The sequence below is a fragment of the Sminthopsis crassicaudata genome, chromosome 5, assembly GCF_048593235.1.
Source record: "Sminthopsis crassicaudata isolate SCR6 chromosome 5, ASM4859323v1, whole genome shotgun sequence".
Classification (NCBI taxonomy): Eukaryota; Metazoa; Chordata; class Mammalia; order Dasyuromorphia; family Dasyuridae; genus Sminthopsis; species Sminthopsis crassicaudata.
In genome coordinates this window covers 17,715,630-17,740,394 of record NC_133621.1, presented here as the reverse complement: position 1 = coordinate 17,740,394, position 24,765 = coordinate 17,715,630, and the positions used below count along the sequence as shown (strand labels likewise).

The window sequence follows — 24,765 nt, the reverse complement described above, 5'->3', positions numbered from 1 at the left end:
TAGTTCAATCTCTTACCTATTCCCCACTAAACTATTTAAAAATACACCTTTTACTCATCTTTTTTATTTTTACTATGCCAAAGTTTCCCCCATATTCCCTTCCTTCTCCTCCCTCCCAAAGAACCATCCTTTAAACAGAAAATTTCCCTAGATTATTAACTAGCACATCATACTTTTTTGCAGAAGGAAACATAATAGGAATTTCACTGACTACTTCTAGAAACTGCCCTCTCCAAACCATTCCCAACCAGCTGACAAAAGAATATTCCTCAAGAACAAATCTGGCCTTCAAAGGTTTGCTATTGGCTCAAGGACAACACATAATCTCCCTTATTTGCCATGTTATCTTGTAACAATTTCCAACTTGGGTTTCTAAGTTTATCTTATATTGTTCCCATCAAACGTTCTATGCTGCAGCCATATTAGCTTGCTTGATGTTCCCCCAACTTGGCTTTCTACCCCTGGTCAGCCCATGACTTTGCACCAGCAGCCCATCAGGGAGCTCTGCTTTAGAAAGGTCTCAGCTCATAGATATCCTACGAGGAACCTTTGCTGATCCCACTCGGTGACTGTTTCCCCCAAACCCCTCTTCAATTTTTTTGAGGCAATCAGAATAAGTGACTTGCCCAATGTCATAAAGCGGATAAAGGTCTAAGATCAGATTTGAACTCAGGTCCTCCTGACTCCAGGAGGGTCATTGCTCTCTCCTAGCCACCTAGCTGCCTTACCCCTCTTCAATTAAAAAAAAAAATTATTGTGAATCTATCATCAAAAAATACAACTTCAAGACACAACGAATAATAAGAAGATTCTATAAGAAATTTCGAACCTTTGTGACATTTACCTTTGTTTTGTTTTAAAGAAATACATATATGTATTGTGTTTATGTTTTTATGTATGTATGCACGCATGTATTTGTGAAATGCTCTTGCTTGGTAATGTTTGTCAAGCCAGAATAACAAAACATTGAAAAGTCATAGACATAATCAAGACTGAAGTTGGAAAAAATAGACCATTGGCTAAAACTCTTTGTCTCCAAGAGAACCATGACATCAGGGAGGTGACACCGTGACATGTAAGGTGAGTTGGATTTGAGGGAGGGAGGGAGGGCTGGGCAGGATTACCTGCCTCACTTTCCCCTCCAGAGGCATCTGGGTCCAGTGGCCAGAGATAGAGCAGGAAGACTGGAAATGGCTCCCAGTGGGAGACCTTGATCTTTTTAAGCTCAGGTCTTCAAGTCTGAGGCAACACCCATTTAGTGATTAAGGCTAAGTAGTAATTGAGGCAAAGAATCTCCTCTTTCACCCAGTCCCCCCCCAAAAAAAAAAATCTAAATAAATAAATCTGGGAGGGTGACTCTGGGTTTCTGGCCAAAGCAGAAATGATTGCTATTTACTAAATTGCCAAAAGCAATAAAAAGTGTGGCTCCCTAACAAAGCCCTAAAGACGGGTCCAAATCTTGGGAACTCAATGCTGACACATATTACGGCCAGAGATTGCAGGACAGGACACATCACATAGTGAGTCGGCTTTTTTTAATGTAAAAAAAAAAAAAAGAGATATACATCTAGCTTCTTCATATATATGTATGTGTGTATCGTATATATTTAGGTAATGTATATGTATAAAATGTCTGCATATGACATAAATATATGTATAGATTCTTATATAATATAATATAATATTCTATCATAAATATTATATAATATATTCTATAAATAATATAACATATTATACACATGTTATACAATATAAATATATACATTATGCAATATAGAAATATTATAAATATTTCCCCAAATATTATATTATACAATATAATAAATAAAATATGTGTGTATATAAAGTACCCAGATAGCCACAAAATGGCTCTGTTATGTTCCCCTCTGAGACTTAGGCCACAATGGATAGAATATGGGCCAACCTCAGGGCAGGGGCAGATGGAACCTCTGAATGGTTCCTTCTGGCCATGATGTCAAGTTGCTTTGGCTACTGAGGCAGAACTCCATTTATCTATTAAAGACAATCTCCTCCTCTCAGGCTTCTTCTTTCTGCTGATGTCAGGGAATAAGGAGGCCCTGGGGGTGGGAGGAGTGGGCAGGGAGGGGTGTGCCCTTCTCCCCATCACGTCCTCAGGTACTTGGCTTCCTAGACAAGTCTGTACCTGAGATCCAGCCATATCCTGTGGTATCCGCTTTCCTTTGGTACATGGTTCTTGTGAGATCCCACACTGGACACCGTCCTCCCTTCCAGGCACCTGAGCAGCAGATTATTGGTTACCAGAACCAAACTGGCAGCTGAACAAGAAGCAATTATATATCTCCTACTGTATACCAGGCACTGTGCTAAGCTCTCTACCAATATTGATCCTCATGCTAGCACTTCGAGGTCAGCAGAACAGCAAACCAGGAAAGACACTCACACAGAGAGAACCAGCAGAAAGAAAAAAGTCCACTTAGTGTTGACCAGGATGCATTTAGAAGCAATGAAAGGGAAAATGGCTAGCCAGCAGCCCTCCAAAGAACCCCACAGGGTTTGAATACAAGTCTCCATTTGACTATAATAATTTTATGGTTCTTTACTTAGGCTTCTCTTTTCTGCATGGGAATAAAACTGTTTCTTCCACACCTGACTCATGTGAAACCTCTGGATACCTTTCTTCCTTCCTCTTCCCCTGCTGAAGGGACCTCTCAGACCAGAACCAAAACCAGAATCGTTCCCAAGAATCTGAGTCGGGGAAGGGTGTGGAGGCAGGGGACTAGTTTCCCTATTGAGAAACCAAGCAATCTCCAAGAAATGATTTAAAGCAAATTGGGGGTGGGGGAAAAGGACAAGGATTGGTGAAGAACTCCAGTTCCTGTGGCCTCAGTTTGCTGAATATGCAAACATAGGAAAAGAAAAGTTTTTTTTTTCTATGTCAGTGCAATAATTTATAATCATTAGAAGCAGCAAATACAACTGATACTCCCAAGAATCAAGTTTCTCTGAAGGCTGGTATTCTTATTAGAAAGCCTTAAAAAACCCCAAACCAGTCTGTTCATGATTATATTATGTAACTCATCTAAATGTCAGTCTCATATTACCTGGCTGGAGACTGCACCCCAAATTCTGGAAAATAATTCCATTGGACAGCCTAATAAACTGGCTTCCTCATTGGCAAAAATACAACCATAATATATTCAAAAGAAGATTTACCAAAAGAAAAATCAACATATCTAATATATAGCAATAAGAAAATTCTTGTTCAGTTATATCTGACTCTGCCTAATTCCATTTGGGGTTTTCTTGGCAGAGATACTGGAATAGTCTGCTATTTTTTTCTCCAGCTCATTTTACAGATGAAGAAACTGAGGCAGAGTTCAGTAACTTATTCATGGTCACACAGCTGGTAAGTATTTGTGGCCACATTTGAATTCAGGTTTTTCTGACTTCAGGTATTCTATCTATTATGTTACCTAGCTGTCCTAACCAGAAAATCACTAGACCCTAAACTCTCAGTTTCTTTGGTCCTATATTTTCCCTTAAGGAGGAGATATGGTTATTGTTGTTGTTATTAATAAAATGCCTCATTGTGGGAATAAGATCATAGAGAAGACATTCTCTATGCTTGAGGACATCACCCTTCCCACCTTTGGAGGATGGTGAGGGAGAGGCTGGCAGGGGCAGCTCTAAATTCTAGATAACATTGTCTATCCTCCCACAGGCTCTAGCTCACTTTGCTCTTGTCTTGGGTCACCTGAGATCTCTGCCTACCCTGCATTTCTTTCATCTGGACATCTCTTCCCCACTTGTTCAAGGCTTGATGTGAGCCCTACTACAATCTGTTTATTCTCATTAGACTGTGGACAGGAATAATTATGTTACTTGGGGATCTTGAGGCCTAGTATTGGTCAAAACCTCTGCCCCAGCTTTTTAAATAACTCCAAAAAACAGAAATGGCCCGGAAACTTGCCTGTATTTTTACTAATCAGAATAGCTGCTGTGGAGGAGGCCCAGAATAGCTCAGTTAAAAAAGTCCTACCCGGCCATTGCTGGAGGGGAATTCTCGGAACTTTCTTTTCTAGCAAGATCTTTCCTGTTGGGTTAGTCTAGAATAGTCTGGTGTCTTGCAGCAGGTGATATAGCAGATAGACATCCTGGGCCCAGTCAGGAAGACTCCAAACTTACACCTACACGACTCCTTCAGCTACTAGTTACACAAAAGACCATCACAAACAGTGAGTAGTAAGGAAACACATTTATTCCAGTAAATTAAAAAATGTAGGGCAGCTAGGTGGTGCAGTGGATAGAGCACCAGCCTTGAATTCAGGAAGACCCGAGTTCAAATCTGGTCTCAGACACTTAACGCTTCCTAGCTGTGTGACCCTGGGCAAGTCTCTTAACCCCAGCCTCAAAAAAAAAAAAAAAAAAAATGTATATAGACAGCAGAAAATAAAGTGAAAGAGCTCTCCCATTGAGAGAAAGCTCTCAGCCCCAACAAAAAAGCCCCCTCATCTACAGAGGAACAAGCTGCATATGGTGGAGGTTCAGTTTCACATGCAGTCAAGGTTTTCTTTTCTTCCTACAGAGAAATGCTCATGTTTGCAACATTCATAATAATAAAAGGGAATTTTTTTTTTAAAGAAAAAAGCTAGGGGAAATATGGGACTTCTTTAAGGTAGAATTTTTTTAAAAGAAAATAAATGTTTCATTAGAAATTTAATAATGGGGGGCACCTAGGTGGCGCGGTGGATAGAGCACCAGCCTTGAATTCAGGAGGACCTGAGTTCAAATCTGATCTCAGACACTTAACACTTCCTGGCTGTGTGACCCTGGGCAAGTCACTTAACCCCAGCCTGGGGGGGGGGGGGAAGAAAAGAAATTTAATAATGAAAATCAGTATGACTAAATATGATTAGTGTCTATTTATATTTAAATAAGTTCACTTCATTTATAAAATAATAGTGAAATATTTCAGTCACTCTTTCTAAATCCCAATTAGGATTCTTTGTTTGTTCATTTCTCTTTTATTTTTCTTCATATTTGGGTCAAGTATAATTTTTTAAAGATTTCCAAAACGTTGGTTATTTTCCAAGCCAGGTAAAGGAAGCCTTTTCCAAGTATAAGCTATCCTATTGACTTTAATCCATACAGTCCTGGCCCCTAGAAGTTATCACTCACTCAATCCAGGCCTGCTTAAAGTTCACTGTTCTCCCAAGACTTTCAGCAGAATGGAAAACTATCAAATGTTACATACTAAGTCCAAAGGGCACATCATCGTTTAATTTGCCATGTCAATGCATTAGTAACTAAATCTAATTTAAAAAGCTAATTTGCTTGGAAGTACTCAAAATCAAGTTACAGTGAAGGAAAAGGAATTGTCCCATGGACCAACACTCTAAAGAGGAAGTTTGGAAGGAAAAAAAATTCTTTAGGCCGAAGAATTATTCATTAGAACTTTCAGGCACTAAAAACGCCAGTATTCAAATGTTAAAAGTTTACTGGTCTAACAAGATCTACCAGTATTGCTAAAGACAGTTGGGAAGGTTTCCATGTGGTTGCCTAATCATTAAACATGTAAACTACTTTAGTGATTCTTTGGATTGGGGATGGGACATAATGAACATCTGTGATTTCATCATCATGATAAACTCTTGGTATTGGAGGGAAGTTTCTGGTGCATGACCTGGAAATGGTGTGGAAATCTTGTTCTGGACAATAGAAAAGTTCATTTCTCAGAGCCAGAGAGCAAAATGGGGTGGTTCTGACAGGAGATGATTGAGGAAAATGGCAGGAGCAGAGGTGGTATGATCCAGAAGATCCAGTTACAAAGGATCTTCTACACTGGATCAGGATCCAGTGATTCTGGAAGCAGCAGTTCCCCCCAAAAGCATGCATTTCTAGGTGACCATAAGGGACAATTAGACTTGAAGTGATAACTGCTACCTCTTGGTTTCCAGGGATACTGCCAACTCAAAACAAAGTGTGGGATTGGAGGCAGGTTTTTTTTAGTTGCCAGATCTGTAGAAATCCTTCTCCATCTGCATTACCCCGCTTGATTTCTTGTGACCTGACATACATTCTTGAAACTGTTGTATTGCCCCTGTGTAGGAAGCACAGTAGCTAAGGTGTTCCCTTCTCCATTCAAACCCTGACACATTGCCTTCTTAGGCTCCTGTCAGACAGGGCTGATGGAGAGAGTAGGAGGTCATTCTCTGGATGTTTTAGAGATTTCTTTTCCATGAGCACACCAGCTCTGATACTCATTTGTCCACTGCCTTGTCATGACAAAGATGAAGACTGATGTACTTGACTCATTATGCAACTGAAGGCTGAATCATAGGAGAACCACAAAAATCAAAAATGTGTAATTCTCTGCCATACTCTTCTGCAATCCATCTAGATGATCGACAGGCAAATGACAAATACATGATAGCATTTTAAGGTCAGACCCAATATTATAAAAGTCAGCTACCATGATAATGATGAAAACCTTTGCAGCTAAGTTGTTCAAAGGGTAAGACATCGGGGGAGAAACCCCCCAAGAGGTCCAACTTGGAGGGAATGGTAGATTGCTGGTACATTGGAGATGAGTCTATAGCTACAATGAACACCTGTATATCTAGGACTGAAATCAGCCCAGCAACAGTAGAAATCATTTATTATGCACTTACTATGCACCCAGAACATACTGTGCTAAGCACTAGAGACACAAAGAGAAGCAAAAACAATCTCAAGGAGCTTACCTTCTAATGAGCAAAATAATGTGCAAAGAACTATATCCAACATCCCTTCTGTTTTTTGAAGGGAAGATCCATTTAGGAAGTTTGTGTGTGTGTGTGTGTGTGTGTGTGTGTGTGTGTGTGTGTGTGTGTGTGTGTTTAACATTTTCACACCTTTATTTCCCCAAAACATTTATTATGAACATTTCTTTTTTAATAGTATTTTCCCCAGTTAATATATCAAAAAAATTTTAGCATGGCAAAAATATTTTAGCCTTCATTTTTACAAAGTTTTAAGTTCCAGTTTTTTCTTTCTCCCTCCCTCCCCTCCCCTTTTCTGAAGATGGTAGGTTATACATACATTATCATGCAAACATATTTCCATAATAGTCACTGTTGTGAAAGAGGAAACAAATCAAAAGGGGAAAAAACATGAAAAAGAGTAAAGTAAGTGGGAAAAAGTGTGCTTTGATTTACATCCAAAGCCTATCAGTTCTTTATCTGGTCATGGATAGCATTTTCCTTCATGAGTTCTTTGTACTTGTCTTGGATCATCGTCTTGCTGAGAAGAGCAGAGTTATACATAATTGATAATTACACAATGTTTTCCTGGTTCGCTCACTTCACTTTGCATCAGTTGAGACAAGCCTTTCCAAAATCCACATGTTTGTGATTTCTTCTGGAGCAATGTTTTTATCAGATGTAAAAGAAAAGTGAGTATTCATAAACTGCTTTAGCTTTCAAGTAATTGTTGCATCCTATAAAATTAATAGTTAACATTTAGATAATGCCCACTATGAGTCGAGCACTGTGCTAAGTAGTTTAAGCCCCTAGATGCTAAGGGGTGCTAGGAGAGTGCCAGGTTTGGAGAAAGAAAAAAGTGAGTTCAAATCCAGTCTCAGATACTGACTATATGACCCTGAACAAGCCATTTAACCGATTTCTCTCAGTTTTTCCTCATCTGTAAAATGGGGATAATACTATAGCACCTATCTGCCAGAGTTGTTGTGAGGATCAAATGAGATCATCATAAAGTGCTAAGCACACAGTGACTGGTGCATATTGGTGCTTAATAAATGTTAACTATATGTATATGGAGAATTTACTGAGATCTCTGAGGAAAGAAATGAGGAGGAATGGTGAAACCCTTTTTAGAAAGGTGGTTATCTGTTCCCTCCTCTCAAAGGCTCATCAATCAGTCATCAGATTGGCTGCCCTTGCTCCTGCAACCCTACAACTTTCCTTGGGATCCTATAGTAGGAAGGTTCTGCTTGAGGGAAATTAATAAGTGCACAGTGGGTTTGAATCAACTTCCTGACTTTAAATATGGCCTCAGACACTTACCAGCTGTGTGAGCCCGGGCAAGTCACTTAACCCCTTTTCCTCAGTTTCCTCATCTGTCAAATGATCTGGAGAAAGAAATGGCAAACCAGTCTAGCCTCTTTGCCAAGAAAACCTCACAAGGGGTCACACAGAGTTGGACACGACTGACCAACAACAACAAAATAAATGAACAAGAGTAGTGCTTTTCAGTCAGAAAAACCAGCAGGGGATGTGCTGGATTGAGCTCCAATCAGAAAGGCACAAACTAGAAAGGGAACAACAAATAAGATGAAGATGGTCCAAAGAAAAAGGAGAGATGGTAGGAGGATCTCTAATGGCTTTAAACTCATCAACAAGCTTTTATTAAAAAGCCTACTATGTGCCAGGCACAGGGATGCAGATACAAGAGGTGGTACCAGACTTTGAGGCGTTCTGCTTACATTCTACTGATGAACTAGGTCGTCTCTAAGGTCCTTTCTTAGAGAAGGAAATGGCAAACCAGGCCAGGCTCGCTGCCAAGAAAACCCCAAATGGATTCACGGAAAGTTGGTCACAACTAGAAACCCACTCAACAAGAGAGTCTTTGGGGCTGTTATGAGGATAATTTTTTTTTCCCCTGAGGCTGGGGTTAAGTGACTTGCCCAGGGTCACACAGCAAGGAAGTGTTAAGTGTCTGAGACCAGATTTGAACTCTGGTCCTCCTGAATTCAAGGCTGGTGCTCTATCCACTGTGCCACCTAGCTGCCCCGAGGATGATTCTTAATGATTCATTATCATGTTTTTTTTTTTAGCAGACCTATGATTTCATTGGCAGAGGAAGATCCTGGTAGGGAACTTCTACAAATGGGGATCAAGCATTGCCTCAGTCAAACTGAGACTTGTTGAAGACTTCTCTCTCCATCTGGGGCCATCTCCCAGCATCCTGGCCTATATCTGGCCACTGGACCAAGATGGCTCTGGAGGGGAAAGTGAGGCAACCCTCCTTCACTTCTTTTTACTGAGGCAATTGGGGTTAAGTGACTTGTCCAGGTTCCCACAGCTAGGAAGTGTTAAGTGTCTAGGGATGGATTTGAACTCGGGTCCTTCTGACTTCAGGGCTGGTGCTCTATCCATCTAGCTGCCCCAGCCCTCCCTCACTTCCATCCAATTCACTGACATATGATGGCATCACCTCCCTGATATCATGATCCTCTGCCAGAAAGAAAGGCAAGTGCACCAGGCCTGCAACCTATAATCTTGGATATGTCTTAGTGTACCATGTGCCAGACACTGTGCTAAGTGCTTTACAAATATCCTCATAACAACTCTGGGAAAGTAGGTGCTATTGTACACAGCTAGTGTCTAAGACTCTCACTGCACCCACAAATGAAATAAATGAATAAAGTGCTTATTAAGTGCTTACTATGTACAATGCACATTGTTATACACTGGGAATATACAGAGAAAAGGCAGTCCCTGCTCACACTGTAATCACACAGATAATAATAATAGTAATAAGAATAGTAAACATTGACATGGTCTTTCATATTTTGCAAGGCTCTTCCAAGCATAATCCCAGTTGACCCTCACAAGCCTGTAAGGAAAATGCTAGAGGTCTTACTTTTCATATTTTATAGATGAGGAAACCAAGTCTGAGGGAGGTTGACTGACTTGCCTACAATATCACAACCCTAAGAGTAGGAGAACTCAGTTCTACTTGACCCAAAGTCCCCTAATGAGCTTCTGTGACTTAACTGTTAACAGTTGAAATGAATGAAAAATTTACTTTTAATGACTACACCTCCCCAGATTCAAATGCCTTACATCCTAGTGAATCTTGCATGTGTGATCACAGAACCTGTTGATATTATAGAAATAAGGACAGACCTAAATAATTGGGGAAAATATTCATAATTCATGAGACAATATCATAAAATCAGTCTATTACCTAAATTAACTCAGACTGTTCGTACCAAACCACTAACAGATTCTCTCACAGAGCTGGGAAATAGAACAACAAAATTATTTGGAAGAACAAAAGGTCAAACATCAAAAGGTCAAGGATTAAGAATGAGAAGTGGCAAGAAGTGGTCTGTCTATACCATCTCAAACTGCATTATAAAGCAGACATGATTAAACATGATATAGAATTGGTTAAAAACAGACACCAAGGACTGGAACAGGTTAGGGATGTACCATGCAGAAGCAAGCGAATATATATTTCAAGGTTCAGTAAATGAAAAGACCTCACTTAATGGAGCAAGTATTCAATATGTGACAAAGACTTCTGGAAAATGGAAAAGCAGTTTGGCAGAAACTGGGGATATGCAGAGACTCACACTGTATGCCAAGATAAACTCCAAAGGGGTATATGACTTACATCTAAAAGATGACATCATGAGCAAATAAGATTGAGGAAGAAATTACCTTTCAGATCTATGAATGGGAACAACAACGGAAGGAGAAAATCACAGACTATATATAAAATGGGTAATTTATTAATATAAAACTGAAAAAAAAAGTTTGCACAAATAAATCTAAAGCTACAGGAATTAGAAGGAAAACAGTTAATTTGTTTAAAAAAATGGCAATAAGTCTCTGATAAAAGCTTTCATCTCCAACATTTATATGGATATGATTCAAACTTATAAGAAAAAGAGTCATTCCCCCAAAACATAAATAGCCAAAAGATATGAATAGGCGGTTTGTAAAGGAAGAAGTCCAAGTATCAACAACCATGTGAAAAAATACTCCAAGTCATTAATCATTACAGAAATGCAAATTAAAACAAGTCTGAGGCTCCTCCTCCCACCCCTTACATAGGCAATTCATTGCTCTGTACTTCCTGGATTCCACTATTTACCCCTTTTGTAGAATGGGCAAATCTCTTCCAACAGGCCTTGAAATATGTTTTGTAGAAGTGTTGATCAGCAGAAGCTGTCTTACATTCACTAAGAACAGGTCAAGCTAAACAAACCTCATTAGCTTTTCCGAGGGCTACCAGGATGTTGAGCAGGGACATGGCATAGAAATCATGTACAGTTAAACAACTATAGTCCAATCATATCAGTGTCTATGTGGAGGGAAACCACTAGTGACTTGCAGAAGGCTCTGTCTTTGACCCTTGCCTGTTTAATATTTTGATTAATGACAAAGACACAGAATACAGTGGAAAGAACATTGTTCAGGGACTCAGAGGGTGTCGTTCAAATCTTATCTCTCCTGCTTACCACCTATGTCATCCCCAGGGAAATTTTTAAAGCCTTTTGAGACTCAGCTCCTCATCCAAAAAGTTGTAAATTGGATAACGTGTCACTTGAGGTCCTTCTAATTCTACATCTGTGAAACATGCAGGCAACAGAAAACTGGGAGGAATGGATAATGCATTGCATGACGCAGTCATGGCCTTCAAAGGTCTACAATGGAATATTGCGCCACCATAAAGATCCAATGTGATGTCTGAAATTAAATCTAAAAAATCAACTCTGTGAGTACAGTTTGGTTCAAGGTTACTCTTAGGATGGGTGGGTTTCAGTCCTATAGAGAAAGAGCCTGGATCAGTGTAGTCAAGAGCTTTCTTGTGACTGGAATTAGCAGTGTCATATAGGAAGGTTTCCATCACTGACCATACAGCCATCTAGCTTCACCTTACATATTTCCTGGAACGAGGAAGTTCAGCTTAGTTTGGATGTCTCTACTTAATAGAAATTTCTTCCTTCTCTTTGGGGAAAAAAATAGTCTTTCTGAAACTTCTACCCCTCAGCCTTAAGGACTCTGTCCTCTTTGAAAAAAACAAAACAAAACAAAACAAAAAATGTTTCTTCTCACAAAAATACACTAAGTATTTGAAGTCATCTCCCCCGCTCTTCCTATATTCATTTTTCCATGATCAACATTTTCTCCTATTACGGTTTTTTGACCTTTAATCTTGACCACAACTCTAGACATGTTTTGATTTGTCACTGTCTCTTTTAAAATGTATCCCCTCCCCAACCAAACTGAGTATTGTAAATATTTGATGAAGGCAGAATGACATACTTCAAACATCTCCCTTGACCTGAACTCCATTTTAGCTTAAAATCATATTTAATAGTAAAAAAAAAAAAAAAAATCTGGGCTATGCTGATATTTCCTGTTGATATCTTGGTCGTATAAAGCCTTTTTTTTTTTTTAATCTTTTTTTTTTTTTTTTTTTTTTAATATAAAGCCTTTTTCATATGAGCTGCTGGTAAGCCAGATCTTTACCGCTCCTTTATTTTGTATATTTGAGTCTGAACCTCAGGTGCTTCAGGTCACTTCAGGTCCCATTCCTTCATCCAGCGATTCCATTTCCCAACCCGGTGTTATTTGTGAACTGGGTAACCTCACCCTCTGTTCAGTCATGTCTCCCTCTCCCGTGACCCCATTTTGGGCTTTCTTGGTAAAGATACTGGAGTGTCCGCCATTTCCTTCTCCAACTCATCGGACTGACCAGGAAACTGAGCCAAACAGGGGGAAGTGTCTTGCCCAGAGTCAGGTGGCCAGGAAGTGTCTAAGGCTGGATTTAAGTTGAGTCTTCCTGACTGGCTCCCACTTATTGTAGATCTGGGGCTGAAACGGGCCTTTCTAGGCCAAGGTGGCTGAAACCCCTTGTTTTATAGATCAGAAAAATGAGGCCCTGAGAGGTCGCAGGCGCTGTGGCAGGCAGAGCTGGCCTCCGGGAGGGAGGGGCCCATTCTCTGCCACACACTGCATGGCCAGTCACTTCATCTCTTCCTCTCTCGGCTTCTTCATCTGCACAAGGGGGGGGGGGGGGCTCTACTGCTTGGATATCCTATTAAATCTGAGATGAATTGGAAAAAAATTAGCTCAGGAAGCTTTGTCCTCTCCCCTTGATGGCCAACAAGGGTCAGGATCAAAGAGAATAGCACCTGGTGGCTGGGAGGGAACCTGGGAAGAAGCTCTAAGACTCCCGTTCAGTGGAGGGAGGACGATGGGCAAGAGGGGACCTGGAGTCAGGCAGGTCCAAGTTCAAATTCAACGGTGACCCGGGGCCTCAGTTTGTTCATCTGTAAAACTGGCTGTTTTGCATTTGCCTTGGCATCTAAATGGCCGCTGATGGATCTCCTGAGTTTTTAGACGTTTCCATGACAACGCAGGGGAATTCCTACACTAGCTCCTATTGACCGCTTGAAGGGGCTGGGATTTTCTAAACGGGATTATTCTCTGCGGATGCTGGCAACCCCTCACTGCAACCTAGAGCGAGGCCTTCGAGGGGCCGGTCACCCCGGCAGGGTCGGCTGCCCTTGGCCTTGGCCCCCGCTCGGAATCACTGCGCCTTCGTGGCGCGGGCACCATCCTTGGTTTGGGCTCGGGGCAGACGCGCAGGGGCTGCCCAGGGTCAGCTCGGCCTCCGCCTCGCCCCTCCCCCGCTCACTCTGGGGCAGACCCCGAGGGGCTCTCCCTTCCCCCTCCTCCTCCTCCCTCCGGCTGCACGGGCTGGACCCGCCATCGCCCGCCTCTGCCCCACGTGCCGGAGATGTTTGCCCTGGCCTCCTTTCTCGGTCAGCCCGGAATCCGCCTCCTACGCGAAGCCCTTCTAGGCACTCGGGTGGCCCGCCCGCCTCGGACCGAGCCCCTGAACCCTCGGACCAGGTCCCGGACCGCCCGGCCGGCTCCTCCCTCCTCTTCCATTTGCCCGCGTTTCCCAGGAAGGCCACGCCCCTTCACTCTCCCACCAATGAAAGGAAAAAGGAGGAGGGGCTTTATATTTATTAGACCAATCAAAAAACAGCTTGGGAACAGCTGTGTTTGAGAGGGGTTAAAAGAGAGGGCCGAGAGTCCGGAGGGGGGGAAAAGGAGGAGCCGGCGCCGGGGCGGCCAATCAGAGGGCGCAGCAAGAAGGAACCGAGGGCCGGCGGCCAATTAGGAGAGGCGTTGCTTTCGTCACGTCGTGTTGCCGGTCCGAGGCGGGAGCGGGACTGCTGAGGGCCAAGGACTAGGCGCGTGGGAGCCGGAGGGCTCCGGATCGGCCCAGCCGGGGACGGCGAGGGCGGCGCGGGCGGCGCGAGGCATCCTCCGATCTCCCGGGCCTTGGCCCGGAGGCCTTTGTCCTCCGCTTACTCGTGCTCCGGCGGCTGCGCATGCGCCCGGCGCTCCATGGAGTCCGGGGGTCCCGGGGAGTCCGGGGAGCACTTCCTCTACTTTGCCTACGGCAGCAACTTGCTGAAGGAGCGGCTGCAGCTGCGGAACCCCTCGGCCGAGTTCTACTGCGTGGCCCGGCTGCAGGTCAGAGAGCCGCGGGGGGCGGGCGGGGAAACTGAGGCACGCGAAGGGGGGGAGCGGCCATTGCAGCGGGGATCACCCGGGGCCCGTAGTGCATCCAAGTGGGCAGAGTGAGGCAAGGCCCCTCCCCCAGCCAAGCACCTGAGGAGACTCAGGGAGTGTACAGCCTTGTGGTCCGACCCTCCCCCTTTAACAGGTGGGGAAACTGAGGCACGGAGCACTGGCTCACCTAGTGCGGGACACCCACCCGAAGAGGGCGCGGGGCCCTGTGAATGCTCTGATATCACCGGCTACACTGCCGCCTCACACACGATGAGGGACCCCCTCTCCCATCCCCGGAGCTAGTGTTGACCCCTGCCCCTCCCCCCCAGTGCTGGGAGAGGGTCCTGTGCCGCCCCCACACCTCCTACTTCTGGGGATCGGATGTCAGCCGGGTCGGGTGGGGGGGTGTGCCAGGCCCTAAGCCCTTGCCCTGGGGGAGGGCAGCAGCATCCTCGTCCCCACTTTACCGGAAGGCAGGTCAGGGACCAGGGTCAGACACTCCCCAGCTGGGAAGCGTTTGTGGCCGCATTTGAACCCGGACCTCCTGCCTCCGGGTCCAACGCCGCACCCGCTGCAGCCCCTGACCTGGGGACCAGGCCTGTGCGGCTAAAGAAGCCTTTAGTGGGGGCCAACGAGGCCGGCTCCAGAAAGGGCCGCCAGGTGTAGAACTATCAAAAAAGTCATTGTTGTCATTATTAAAGTGGGAGGGCTGTGACCCGGGAAGCATCCAGGCCCGATGAAACCCAGATTTAGTGATGTTACAAAACAGATTTATGTGAGTGTCAGACGGAGACCCCCTGGGCCAGCGGCTCCCGACAGGATCAACTTTTCGTATAATATCCAACCCACCGAATGGGCCGTTTCTGGGGCCCAGCAGAAATCCTCTGTGGAGACCAGAGCTGTGTCCCCCTTTCCAGAAAAGCCTGCCAGAGAATGGGCCGCGAGGACAATTGGCAGCCGATTGTGGCAGAGTCCTGCAGACCGATTGTCCGCTTCCCCCGTGTTTATTCAGAATGTGGGCACAAAAATCCACTAGGGAAGCGAAATCTTTAGAGGTGGCAAAAAAGATATCGGTGTCGAGCTGAGGGCTTGATGGGTGAAAAGTGTGTGTAATGCAGAGCCCCCTCATAATGAAGGCCCAACGGGGAGAGAACAAACTAACCCCGGGGGTGTTCCACCAGGAGGATGCTCCAGACGGTACATGGCCCTGGCGGTGCCCACGCCGTTCACCGGGGATGGGAAAATGCTAACTTGTGCACAGCCTTAAAACAAACTCTTGATATTGAGAGGTCTCCGAAGTGAAGCAAAGACTGACCTTGATTTCACTGGTTTTCTTTACAGGATTTCAAACTTGACTTTGGAAATTTTCAGGGTAAAACAAGTACCTCTTGGCATGGAGGCATAGCTACTATTTTTCAGAGCCCTGGAGATGTAGTTTGGGGAGTCGTATGGAAATTGCACGTGAAAAATATAAGTTCTCTGGATGAGTAAGTGGCTCCTAGTTACAATTTAAGTGATACTAATTTAGAAAGGATATGTGTGTATGTTGGGTTCTTAGTGGTGCTCAGCCCAGTCCCTGGCACTTATCAGGCGCTTAATATCAGGCTTGTTGACTTCCCCACTTAATGCTATGTAGCATTAAAGAAAAGAAAAGAAAGGAAAATACTACACAGAATTTAAAAGTGGTTTTGGTTTTTTTACTAAGGAGATGATTTTGTTTTCAAAATTATGGTATACTTTGAAATTCATCAGGCTTGTTTCAGCAGAATATATTTTCCTTTTTAGAACCTGTGGAGGGGGAACCCTTTGCATCTGAAGATAAATGCCTTTCTTTTTCTTTTTTTCATAGTTATTTGATATTTTAACAATAAATAAACACTAAGAAATTTTTTACTTTAAATTCTGAAAAATGAATATTTTAAAAGTACCTTATTGCCCATTTCTTAAAAATTCCAGAAGATATTTTAGCTTTATTAGAACTAGTCTTATAAAATGCCATTTATTTATTCTGATGGGAATGGTCTAGGACGGTAATGTTCTTTGATCAAAACATTAAGGGAAGATTCTAATAAGCTGGGATGGGTGAGATGGGTAAAAGGAGTGTATTAATTGTTCTTGATAAACTGTCGAATAAGGCAATGGGAATTGGAGATATCTTTTGTTTTTTGGTCTCTAGAAGAGGTATGTAATGTTCTTTTCTCTAAATTGTAATCGTTCTCTGGGAGCAGATCTCTTGGGGAGCTTCTGGGAGCAGCCTTCGTTTCAGTTCAGTTCAGTAATCCCTAATGCAGCCAGGAGTTAAAGTCCAGATCCTTTATTGTGTCCTTCAAAGTCCTGAATCTTTTCCTGGGCCCGGTTAGCTTTAATAGAGGCCTATCTCTTTCCTTGGTTCCAATTATTGTCTCTGTCCATTCCAGTGACTTAGCACCTTGTAAGAATCCTAACAGAGGTAGATATTTTTGCCATACATTTCACAGCACACAGAGTAGTAATATTGTAAGTGTGCATAGATTGAAACAGTTACTTAGTAGCGTGGTGCTGATATATTATTTTTCTGATAACAGAAGCTGAGAGTTACAAGTGAAATCATTTTCACTTGTAGGATTATCTAGTCTAAATCATTTACTTTTAAGGAAAGGGCTGCTATCCCAGTACTCCTAATTATTTTTGCAAACATTTAGAACATAAATGTGCCAAAAACATCTTGAGCAAAGGGTTTTGAACCCAAACTGTGAGCTTTGTAAAAAACAACCAAAAAAATCCCAACACTCTCCAGCTGTAATTGAGTTTCTTTTTAATCCTCTGTATTTTATTTGCTGCATTTAACAACATGGTTCTGAGAAGGGGCCCAGGCACAGCAAAGGTGAAGAACCCTGGGCTAAAAGAATCAATGGTTTTTATATCATTGGACATTTATTCTGTGTGTGTGTTGCACTTTGAACAAAGGAACTTGCAGAACACATGAAATTGGGGAAATCTGCTTACAGAGACTATCTGGTTTTGGGTTTCAGACAAGAAGGAGTTGCAAATGGCACATATATTCCAATTCAAGTTAAGGTTTCCACTCAAGAAGGGAAAGTATTAACCTGCCGAAGTTACCAGATGACAGATTACGAATCTGCACCCCCCTCACCACAGTATAAAAAGGTAAGACCAATGGAACTCAGACCTCAGATAAATATCTGTTTTGAGGGAAATAAGATTAACTTTTATGGGGAAATTTGTCTCTAGAGAGTCAGCAGAGTACTGTGGAAACTCAAGAGGATTTCACAGCATTTGCTGCTGCTTTAACTTGTGTCTCCTTAGGAAATATAACTTATTCTCAACCGGCCTCAGTTTCCTAATCTGTAAAATGTAGGAGTTGCAATAGATGATATTAGAAGCTCTTGGCAGCTTTAAATTTATTATCCTCTAAACTTCCTTTTTTTTTTTTGGTTATAGCCTGGGTTGCTCATGCTCTTTTTTTTTTTTTTTTAATTAATTTTATAATTATAACATTTTTTGACAGTACATATGCATAGGTAATTTTTTTTTACAACATTATCCCTTGTACTCCCCTTCTGTTCTGAATTTTCCCCCTCCTTTCCTCTACCCCCTCCCCTAGGTGGCAGGCATTCCCATACATATTAAATATGTTATAGTATATCCTAGGTACAATATATATGTGCAGAACCGAATTTTGTTGTTGTTGTTGTTGTTGCAAAGAAAGAATTGGATTCGGAAGGTAAAAATAACCTGGGGAGAAAAACAAAAAATGCTAACAGTTTACACTCATTTCCCAGTGTTCCTTCTCTGGGTGTAGCTGATTCTGTCCATCATTGATCAATTAGATCTTCTCTATGTTGAAGATATCCACTTCCATCAGAATACATCCTCAAATAATATTGTTGAAAAATTATCCGTTCATATGTTTTGAAAATAAAAAGCCTTAATTAAAAAAAAAAAAGAAAGAAAGAAAGAAACCCTAGTGAAAACATTTCACTTGTCTCATAGTTAAATGTTATAATCAATTAACAATCATATAATCATAACAATTACTACATAGCACTATTCAGCAGAGAATGAAGAAGAGAATTTCTATTTAAAAACTCTTTAAAGAAAATCCTAGTGGAATTTCACAGATCTCAAAGAGATGAGGGAAAGGAAAGGGGGAACCCCATTTCTCGGCGCTTAGATAATCCCATGAGGCTCAGTGTCCCCTGAAAAATGAATTTACAGGTCCGAAAACCTAGATTGATAAATAAAAGGTTTATTGTAGAAATTTGGAAGTAAAGTTCAGTTATAAAGATGCTAGGGCTGAAGGTGGCCGATAGGCGGACAGGAACCCCTACATGGCTGGAAGGATACCATGTGTTGGCTGGGAGGGCTCCTGCAATGAGGACGTTCCGGCTCACCTCTTTGATACCCAAAAGATGATAGGCGGTACCCCTAAGTTCTCGGCGGGCTTTTCAGTTAGCTCAGATCAGGTGAGGGCTGGGGGAAGCTGAGCTGATGATGGTGGGGGCTGCCCCCAGATATTCAAAGGGTGCCTTTGATCAGGATTTGTGAATCAAGGTCAGTCATGGGTTGGGCAATTAGAAAGGAATCTTAAAGGGACACCAACCCTCATCACTAGGGTCTAGATGCTGGGTCTCTTGAACCCCAATGAGGAAAATGCCATTAAATTAGCAAAGCTATTTTGGGAACATTCTTCTGTTTCTGTCCTAAATAGGAAACATTTCTTGTGTATTTGTGCCTTCTTGGAGAATGAAATCTTTGAGTGCCAGGATAGTCTTGGATTTTGTTTGTGACCTCACTGCACAAAAGCAATGCTTGAGAAATGATTGGGTTTGAATTGAATTTTTTTTTTTTTTTTTTTTTTTTTTTTGCTGAGGCAATTGAGGTTAAGTGACTTGCTCAAAGTCACACAGCTAGAAAGTGTTAAGTGTCTGAGATCACATTTGAACTGGGGTCCTCCTGACTTTAGGGCTGGTGCTCTATCCATTGCGCCACCTAGTTGCCTCCCAGAGCAATCTCTTAAAACAAAAAAATTTTTTAAAGGGAAAGAGGGAAAAATCAATTCAAATTTACCAACATTTTAACCTAGTCCGCTCATAAATGCTCTATTTCTGCGTGCTCTCCAAAGAAGAGAGGGGAAATTTAATCATTACAGGATTTAAATTTGGCATTTAATTCTCATTTTATAATTACATGTAGGCATTTTTTTTTTTTTTTTTTTTTAAATTTTTTATTATATATATTTTTTATAATATTATCCCTTGTATTCATTTTTCCAAATTATCCCCCCCTCCCTCTATTCCCTCCCCCCGATGACAGGCAATCCCATACATTTTACATGTGTTACAATATAGTCTAGGTACAATACATGTGTGTGAATATCATTTTCTTGTTGCACAATAAACATTAGAATCCGAAGGTACATGCAACCTGGGCAGACAGATATTAGTGCTAACAATTTACATTCACTTCCCAATGTTTCTTCTCTGGGTGTAGCTACCTCTGTCCATCATTGATCAACTGGAAGTGAGTTGGATCTTCTTTATGTTGAAGATTTCCACTTCCATCAGAATACATCCTCATACAGTATTGTTGTTGAAGTGTACAGTGATCTTCTGGTTCTGCTCATTTCACTCAGCATCAGTTGATTTAAGTCTTTCCAGGCCTCTCTGTATTCCTCCTGCTGGTCATTTCTTACAGAACAATAATATTCCATAACCTTCATATACCACAATTTACCCAACCATTCTCCAACTGATGGACATCCATTCATCTTCCAGTTTCTAGCTACAACAAAAAGAGCTGCCACAAACATTTTGGCACATATATGTCTCTTTCCGCTCTTTAGTATTTCTTTGGGATATAATCCCAGTAGTAGCGCTGCTGGGTCAAAGGGGATGCACAGTTTGATAACTTTTTGGGCATAATTCCAGATTGCTCTCCAGAATGGCTGGATTCTTTCGCAACTCCACCAGCAATGTATTAGTGTCCCAGTTTCCCCACATCCCCTCCAACATTTATCATTATTTGTTCCTGTCATCTTAGCCAATCTGACAGGTGTGTAGTGGTATCTCAGAGTGGTCTTAATTTGCATTTCTCTGATCAGTAGTGATTTGGAACACTCTTTCATGTGAGTGGATATAGTTTCAATTTCTTCCTCTGAGAATGCATGTAGGCATTTTTTTTAAGGGCCACATAAGCCTCAAAGCTGCAGCATTTGGCTCTTTGAACAGTCACGTTTTGTAAAAACCTTGTTTGGTTTTCTGTCCATTTCCAGGTCATCTGCAAGGGTGCCAAACAGAACGGCCTTCCCGCTGACTATCAGAAGAAGTTAGAAGAAATCGAAACAAATCACTACAAAGGCTCCATGGAAATCCTTAAAGAAATTGAAGCAATCATCAACGAACCGTTATAGCAGATATCCATTAGAATTTTAGGATGTATATCTAACCTGATTTTTTGCCTCTTAATTTATTTTCATTACTGTCTCTCCTCGCCACTTTTGCATTTTTTAATATCTGATAGGATGAATCCCAAATTGTCCATAGGAACTTATTCAGGTGATATCACTGCATTCCTATCTTTATCACCATTTTCTAAAATGCTGCTACCCATTGATAGTTTCTCTGGTTTCCAGCTTCCCACAGGCATTGAGGTCAAGGCTGGGCCCTCAGTATAAAGACACTGTAAGAACTGTGCCGAGTGAGATCCTTCTTTGGACACAGGCCATGATTTTAGGTGTGCTCCCTCACTAGAGAAGGGGACGCCAACCATCTTCTCCTGGAGTCCATGGGAGGCTACTTCATTTTGTTTAGCCAGGGCGGGGAAAGTGGAGATTGCTTTAGCTAGAAGGTAATTTGGATAATAAAATGAATGTGAATGACCTGTTAACAATTAGAGGAAAAAATGTACCTTAAGCTTCCATATTGATTTGATTCTGTTCTAGGAAGAAGTAAAAGTTTTTATCTGAACCATCTGTGGTTGTGGCTCTGGCTAAGAACATTTCCTCATTTTTTACCATCCTTTTTTTTTTTTATACTGTGTAACCCCCAAAATGAAAGAGGGCTTTTGAAGATTCAACCAATAAGGTTGAGAAGAGGGAGGATTACAGCTTCTCCCTGGAGGGAAGTTGAAGCTGAGGTCTTGACCCTCTGGGGCCTGATAAAGAGCTGCCTCCCTGGGAGGCTCATCAGCTCTCAGGCATTCCAGGTCAGTGATCTTGGGCAAGGCAACCGAACCTTCCTCAGTGTCATCTGTAACATGGAGATATGCATAACCCCCACCTTCCGGGGTCCTTGTGAGGACCAAAGCGGGGAATTTAAGCGCTCTCCAATTGGAGCTCCAAAATCAAGGTGGCTTTAAAGGAGGGACGTCCCCTGCAGAAGAAACTACATTCCTCAAAAAAGCTACCTTTTCTTGAGGATTGCTTCTTTCAACAATCATCACAACCGGTTGTTTGGAGGAGTCCTGCCAATTTATGTGGAAAAATCATCCCAGTTGCGGTGGAGAACAATCAACTGTATTTAAAACAAGTCTCTGAGAAAAAGGAATCCTGGGATCAGTAGTCTAGAACTGCAAGGGTCCCCGATCATTGAGTCCAATGCCCCTTACTTGGCCCATACTGGGTCTCCATCAGGGATCTGCTAGTCTAACCTTTTACTGTTAAATCCAGGAAGGGTGCAAATTAAGTAATTTCCTCACAGTCACACAACTAGTGTGACTAGAATTTCGAGCTTTCCAATGTAAACAACAGGCTTTTGAGGTCCAGCCGTGAATCTCTGGCAGGACCAGGACTCACAGTTGACTGGACAGACCACGCTTTGTGATTTTCAGACTAGAAACTTCCAACCTCTCCTCCCACTATCAGGAGTGATACTGATACTATCGGGGCCCCAAGACCTGGTGGGATGTTCCTGTGGATACTAGAAGTTAAATGTCATTCCCATAAATTAATTGCACCACCCACCACTCTACTATTTTACCTCAAAGGTTCCAAGGGTTGACCCTTATTGACATTTTCCTTGGTCCCTGCCTTGGAAGGAGCCAGTTTCCATATTCCTAACTGCTACCAAAGTCACTGTCATTTCCAAAGCAGAAAAAAAAAAAAATATTTATAGTTATTGCTTTAGAACATCTTAAATGAAGGATTTGGAAATCAGACTTGCCACTTGTAAGTTTAAGGAAAAATTTTAACACTTAAACCACTATGTAACTTTCCAGTTTCAGCATCTCCCAAAAGACCATTTTATGGTACATTGGTCAATGTGCCAGGGTCTCTTCCTGGGGGATGTCAGTGGCTTTGGGTCCTCCTAGTGCTGTATAAAGGATAATCCTGAGCGTGCTTTGTTAGGAGCTTCAGATAAGGGTAAACTGAGTGAGTCACTCTACCTTTCGGATTAACAAATTCACATTTGTCTTGTTTGTTATGTATCTGTCTTCATGAAATCGTAGGATTAAGAGCTTGGTGTGTGATTCTGGGCAAGTCACTTAACCCCAATTGCTTCAGCAAAAAAACATAAATAAGTGAAAAAGAGCTTGGAACTCTAGTCAGTCTCCAAATCTAGTAAGGAAATAGGCCCCCATTGGTGAAGTCACTTGCCCAAGCTCTTACAGCTAATAATAATTTGAATAAAACCAAGAGTTAGTGCCCCAGCTGCTCAGCCTCTGACTGAGGGGAACAGCTTCTAAATTGTGACTCTGGCTATGGGGCAAAGCTTCCTTTTGCAGGAGTGAAACATGCTTGTGTTATCATAGGAACCAAGCTTTCGTGGGGGTTTTAATTTTTTAACATTTGAAATTTCTTTAAAAATATTTCGCTTTTATTAGTGACCTATTAGTGACCCCCCAGTGTCACAGGGACAGCCTTGGACCCAGGCTCAGGCCTAATGCTTGCAGCCTCTGGTTTCCTAATGCTCACATTGGTGTTCTAGTATTTTACAGGTATTATCATCTTAGATCTGAGTTCAAAGGAATACAGACATCATGAAATCTGACCTCAGTTTATAGATAACTTGTCCAAGGTTCCACAGATTGTGGGAGATAGGGGATTTAAAGGGTGTCGTTTTATTCTCACAACCCCAGGAGGTAGGAGGTAAAAGGATCCCCATTTAACAGATGAGGAAACTGAGGTGATTTCCCGAGTCACCTACTAGTGAGTATTTGAGGCTGGATTTGAACTCCTGACTCCAAAGCCAGGCACTAGACTAAGGTGTCCTTTCTCAATAACTTATTTTCAGTTTTTATATATATATATATATATATATATATATAAAACTTTTGATTTGCCCTCTCCAATGTGGAACCACGAGGTATTTATGCCTTTAACACTAACAGACCATTCACAAGCTGAGACTCCTCCGCCTTCCCCTACCGGCACTCCCCTTTCCTCCCCACCCTCCCTCCCACCACCGCCTTGGCTCCTTCCAGATTTGGCTCAAATCTTCCCTCGTACTGGATGGCTCTCCCAGCCTCCCGCTTACTCCGAGTGCTGAGACTTATTGATTCTGTATCCAGCAGTCAGTAAACATTTATTAAGCACCTATTATGTGTCATGCACTGTGCAATATTCACAAAGCAAAAGGGGAGCTGTCCCTGCGCCCGAGGAGCTCCCAGTCTCTTGGGGAATATAATCAGGCAGCAGAGGGAAGGCACTAGAAATAAGGCATCGAGGAAAGGTTTCCTGTACAAGGGGAGTTTTCGCTGGGGAACCAGGAGGGAAGTGAAGAGCGAGGGGAGCATGGAGGGAAAGCGTCCGGGAGATGGGCTCCGAAGAGAGACCCACGTGAGGAGGACCGAGTCAGAGGACGTTGGCTGGATGGGGGGGGTGTGTGTGTGTGAGAGAACCGGAAAGGGCCCGGCGTGGGCAGGGGAAGAGGGCTTTGAATGCCAAGCCCAGGAATTGGGTCTGCTGGAAGCTGTGGGGAGCCTGGAGTTTATCGTGGGGGATTGGGACGGGAATGCGTGACGTGGGCACGTTTGCTTTCAGAAGCTCAGGGCCCACTGAAGGGAGGGTGTGAGAATAATCGAAAGTGGGGAGAGTGAGGAGGCGCTGGAGGCGGGCGGACCCCATCCCCGCCCCCCAAGCCATTGCCTCAGGCCGGGCTGTGGAGAGGAGGGCCTGCTCCAGGGGGGAGACGGGAATCCCGCTGCAGCCGAGGCGCGGTACCTGGCCAACGAAGCAGGCCTCGGCACCGCGGAGGAGGCGGAGGCTGTCCCCCTGGCCACAGTCCGGGTGGGGGAGCGTGGGGCTGCCTCTGTAGAGCAGGGAAGTTAAGAAGGAGTTTTGGCGGGGAAAGTGAACGTACTTGAACAGAGAAATTTTACTTGGCTGCTGCATTAGAATGTGAGCTTCTTGAGGGCAAGAAAAGTGGTTTGTTAGTTTGTTTGTTTTTAATCTTTTTAGTATCCCCAATGCTTAGCACAGTGCCTGAGATCCTTTAATGAATGGCTGTCGGCTTTC

General features: G+C 42.9%; 2 protein-coding genes across 2 annotated transcripts in view; both read left to right on the top strand.

Annotated features, from left to right (window-relative positions):
- Window positions 1–13,881: 13,881 nt before the first annotated feature.
- GGCT (gamma-glutamylcyclotransferase) lies at window positions 13,882–21,277 on the top strand. The gene is made up of 4 exons (XM_074266810.1): window positions 13,882–14,270; window positions 15,651–15,796; window positions 17,321–17,456; window positions 20,584–21,277. The coding sequence occupies exons 1-4, from the start codon at window positions 14,142–14,144 to the stop codon at window positions 20,719–20,721; spliced, it is 549 nt and encodes a 182-aa protein (XP_074122911.1). The 5' UTR covers window positions 13,882–14,141; the 3' UTR covers window positions 20,722–21,277.
- A 3,186-nt stretch (window positions 21,278–24,463) lies between these two features.
- Window positions 24,464–24,765, top strand: part of NOD1 (nucleotide binding oligomerization domain containing 1) — a 51,636-nt gene continuing 51,334 nt past the window's right edge. Inside the window, exon 1 of the mRNA XM_074266806.1 lies at window positions 24,464–24,648. The gene's annotated coding sequence lies outside the window, so the exon portion shown is untranslated. The remainder of the gene's footprint in view (window positions 24,649–24,765) is intronic.